Source organism: Dioscorea cayenensis, chromosome 4 (genome assembly GCF_009730915.1).
Source record: "Dioscorea cayenensis subsp. rotundata cultivar TDr96_F1 chromosome 4, TDr96_F1_v2_PseudoChromosome.rev07_lg8_w22 25.fasta, whole genome shotgun sequence".
Taxonomy (NCBI): Eukaryota; Viridiplantae; Streptophyta; class Magnoliopsida; order Dioscoreales; family Dioscoreaceae; genus Dioscorea; species Dioscorea cayenensis.
Window position 1 is genome coordinate 21,314,277 of NC_052474.1, and position 4,832 is coordinate 21,319,108.

The 4,832-nt window shown below is 37.1% G+C and overlaps 1 protein-coding gene and 1 pseudogene across 1 annotated transcript; one reads left to right on the top strand and one right to left on the bottom strand.

Moving 5' to 3' along the window:
- Window positions 1–998: 998 nt before the first annotated feature.
- Window positions 999–1,833, top strand: LOC120259163 (annotated as a pseudogene).
- Window positions 1,834–2,504: 671 nt separating this feature from the next.
- Window positions 2,505–4,603, bottom strand: LOC120258776 (putative pentatricopeptide repeat-containing protein At5g59200, chloroplastic). The gene is given in 2 exon segments (XM_039266211.1): window positions 2,505–3,705; window positions 3,707–4,603. Coding segments are annotated over 2 exon segments (1,908 nt in total). The 3' UTR covers window positions 2,505–2,694.
- Window positions 4,604–4,832: the final 229 nt, after the last annotated feature.

Sequence of the window (4,832 nt, forward strand, 5' to 3'; positions counted from 1 at the left end):
TTTAAATTAATTAATTAAGTAAAACATCAGGGACCTCATTTAGTATCTGGAGCCCTTATGTCTAAGGTCAAACCACACTTGTTTAATCTTCTTGGCAGACATTATGTTTTTCTTTGCCTCAACACCCGCTGACCTTCCTTGGCATGACACACACTATGCCCAATGACTCCAATCCATTCTATCAAACCAAACTTTGGGCCCGGCCCGACACACAGGCCCCAAAAAATATTTTAAAATTCTAAAAAAAATTGTAAAATAATTCAATAATACTAATGATTTTTTATCTATTATTATCGATTCCTGCCTAAAGTGTTCGTATTTATGCAGAATGAAAGTACAAGAGTGTCAAAGTGGTAACCACGTCCCCTGATTTATCTATATTTCATTAAATAAATAAAATAATTCAAAAATTAAGGTCATTTTGTCTTTATTAAAAGTTTTAATATAAACAACTTTAACCGGGCCCAACAGGTAAAGGCTTGGCCCGTTAAAAACAGTGGATCTAGATCAAGTTTGCCAAAAAAAAAAACCTCAACTAGTGCTGCACTAACATATTTTATTATTAAAATTAATCTCTGCTCCTCTTTCTATTTTTTAATCCAATTGACTTCATTCAAAATTTCTAAAAAAAAAAAATTAAAAGGAAAACAAAATTAGTTTTTAATTTTTAATATTTTTGTCACAGATAAAATTTAATGGTAAAATAATAAAATTTAAATTTTGCGGATTATTTGGCCCAATTTTCCGCTTCTAGAAAAACCAAATATGTTCAGTTTGGGTCTTTAATGGAACCGTTTACATATACTATTCCACGTGTCAAAATCTAAACGTCTCTATCAAACCATCCAACGGTCCAAAACAGCCGCCCCAACGGCTCTGACTCCAACGGTCGGCTCCTTTTTAAAAAACCGTTGCCCAAAACGCGCTTTCTCTCTTTTTCTCAAATTTCCTGAAAACTAGCGCGTGGGTCCAAATCACTCCCCCATAAATTCATACCATTTCCTCACTCTCTTCATCACTTCTTCTTCTTGATTTCTTTCACAATGGCTACTATTTTGCTAAGAATCTCAATCCTTCTTCATCTCCTTCATTCCCTTCTCTACTCCCTTCCTAAAAAGATTAAATCTTGTTTGAAAACCTCTAAAATCACTGCCAAACAAGATGATGATGATGTTTTGATCACAGGGACAAGGCCAATGCTTGATTTGTTAGAACTTAGAAGAGTTTTTCAAACCTTTGATCATGATGGTGATGGGAGGATCACAAAGGAGGAGTTGCAAGACTCATTGGAGAATCTTGGGATATTTATCTCAGAAGGTGATTTGTCAGCTATGATTGGTAGGATTGATGTGAATGGTGATGGTTGTGTGGATATCGATGAGTTTGGAGCATTGTATGGGACGATCGTCGGTGAGATGGGGAGGGAGGAGGTGGAGGAGGATGTGAAGGAGGCCTTTGATGTGTTTGATGTTAATGGAGATGGGTATATCAGTGTGGATGAGTTGAAATTTGTGTTGTCTTCACTTGGGCTTCGGCAAGGCCGGACTGCCGATGATTTTACGGAGGATGATCGGGAAGGTCGATCAGGATGGAGATGGCAGAGTGAGTTTTAATGAGTTTAAGGACATGATGAAAGGTGGGAGTTTTGTTTGTTTGACTTGATTGTTTGGTTTTTGTATATAGTTTTGGAAAGATGAAAATGAATGAATGTCAAATTTCAGACATGGAATGAATCTGAATTTGATTAGATTCTAAATCTGTTATTTCTGCATTGTTTCAATGATGATTCTTCTGAGAAGTGTATATCAAGGGTTGGATGTTCTGTTTGCTTGAGTTGAATGTTTGGTTGTTGTATATAGTCTCAAAAAGAAGAAACTGAATGTCTCTACATTGTTCTTATGATGATTTTCCAAGATGCCAATTTAGTGTATATTGATTTAATTATGAGGATTGTTATGTCGATTAATATATTTTCTCAGATTTAATCTAATCTAAGGAATACTAGATTCTAATCATCTATGGTGTTCTTTGTGTTCATTCTCCAAATTTATTTGCTTAGAAGGAGGATTCACCATTTTGGATTTAAAATTCTTTATGATTGTGATGTTTTATTGCATTCATTGATGCATATGTAGACAATGCCATTTGTTATGTTATTATGATCATTCTTTTCTCAGTGTTTTAAAGCATAGAGCAACTGATTTCCTTGTTGTTTGTTCAGTTGTATGCATTGTGTTTGTTCTTACGTTGTTGTTCATTGACAAGTCCTATTCAACAAACATCCAGGACAATAATTTGTTCCTAATGACTTTCCAGTCTGTTTCTTTATATTATTCTAATGTCGATTATTTCAATAAATAATATTCACAATGTTTATGAATAAACAAAGTTTTATTTAGCTGTCAATGATCAGATTTGCACAATTAGAATGTATTAAACTACAAGCATAATAATCACATCCAACGAGGCCTGTCGTATAGACCAAACAACCAAAAAGATGGATCTATGAATTTGATTCACTAATATTTCAGTTTTGAAGTTTTTTACATGATGCAAAGGGCAAGCCATACAATAATCAAATCACAAGAACTAACTAGCCAACAAAACCTTGGAGTGAGTTTTCAATGGATGGCGATCTTTTCATGTGAAAATGATTAACGATGTATAATTGCAGCAATTTATTCATGATTGCGATCACCAATAATCCCCACAAGAACAGAAACCATCTTCGAAATGATGGAATCGATTCCGATCCCTCAAGACGATCTTTCTCCGGGTGATCTTTGAGATGAACTTAATCAGTGAATGGCAGTCATTGCATACCCGAAGGTTATTCACAACCCTTAGCGTCGCCGTTGGTTTTGTCGAAATGAGACCATAACATATTGCCAGCCTCTCACTATGGATACTTAGCGCCCATTCCTTCTCATCTTCGTCAATATCCTGTAAAACCACTTGCTTTTCCGGAGAGTAACCTTCTAATTTCAAGGCATCACTCAATTCCTCCAACTTTCGATATATTTCATCTCTTCGAGGGTGTCGAATATCACCTAAGAGGAACTCATGCACCTCATTATCAACTTCTATAGAACTGCAACCCGGTTCTTTCTGAATGCCATATTCCTTCATCTTCGAGCGTATTCCAACTGCCTCTCTCCATTTACCGAATGATGCATACACGTTTGAGAGAAGAACATAAGTTCCAGAATCGGCGGCATCACTCTCAATCAAAATTTCAGCAACCTTTTCAGCTAGATCAAGATTTCTGTGCATCTTACAAGCACTAAGCAAAGTTCCCCAAATAACATGATCTGGTTGGATTCTCATCCGACTGATAAACTCATAAGCTTCATCCAAGCATCCGACACGACCAAGAAGGTCTACCATGCCATAGTGTTCAATTCTTGGCTCTACACTGAAAACCTTTGTCATTGACTCAAATATCTCATATCCTAGTTCCACAAGACCACCATGGCTACAAGCATTAAGAACACCAACGAAAGTTATGTGGTTAGGACTTAGACCTTGCTCAATCATTTGCTTAAACAGTTTGGCAGCTTCCCTGCTCCTCCCATGCATTGCTAATCCGGCAATCATCGAATTATAAGAGACCACATCCTTCTCCGGCATCTCATCAAAGACTTTCTTCGCTTCTTCCAAACTACCACATTTTGAGTACATATCAACAAGAGTGGAGCCGACATAAAGTATTCAGCTTAATGCCAAACCTGCTGAAATAAGAATGAATCCATCTCCCGAGCTCAAGCGCTCCCAATTGAGAACACGCAGATAGCGCACAAACAACAGTAACTTCATTCAGCGGAACCTTCTCCCCCTGCATTTCTCTGAAAAGTCCTAATGCAGCACTAGTCATTCCATTTTCAATAAGCCCGTTGATCATAGCAGTCCAGCAGGCCGTGTCCTTATCACCAACATTATCAAACAAAGTCCTTGCCTTTTCGATAAAAGACCGATCAGAATAGCAAGATATCAAAATGGTAGCGGCCACAGCATCTCTCTGCAGCATTCCATCAAAAACCTTCTCTGCATCACCAAAAACTCCACATTTCCCATAAAACTCAATCAATCTCATGGAAACAAGCCTCTCATTCCCAACTCCCAGTTTCAGAGCATGTCCATGAACCTGCCTACCTTCCTCCAAAGACAGCCCAATCCCACAAGCCTTCAAAACATAAGACATCACAACAAAATCCGGCATAATTTTCCCCTCAAGCAAGCGGGAAAATAACCGAAAACAAGCATCAGAATAGCCGGAAACAATGCTGCCACAAATGAGAGCAGTGTAATGATAAACATCAGGGGTTTGGATCGTTTCAAAGAGTTTGGAGGCATAATCAATGGAGTTCAATGTGGAGCAATGGTGAAGGAGCTTGAAGAGAAGGTGTGGGTCTTGGGATTGCCCTGTTTTGAGGATCTTGGCGTGGATTTGGTGGAGTTCTTGGATGGTTTTGCATCTCCGCAAGAGAGTGATGGTGTGGTGTTGTGAAGAAGATGATGATGTGTTCCTTTTCCGCTGAAGAGAAGCACAGTTTGAATTTGGCGGGAGAGGGATTGTGCCAACGGCTACTATGGAGGGAAGCATTTTGATTGGCTAACTAACCCACAAACCCTAGAAATTGAGTTTTTATTTATTTATTTATTTATTTATTTATTTATTTATTTATGTTTTCTAGTGGTATTTGGGATTTATTGTTGATAGATTAAAAAATTAAGAAAAAAAGAGTTCTTTCTATTTTTTTATATTTTTTAAAATGAATTCTAAAATTTATTATGTTATGTTGATAAGAAAATGTAATTCTCTAGAGAAAATT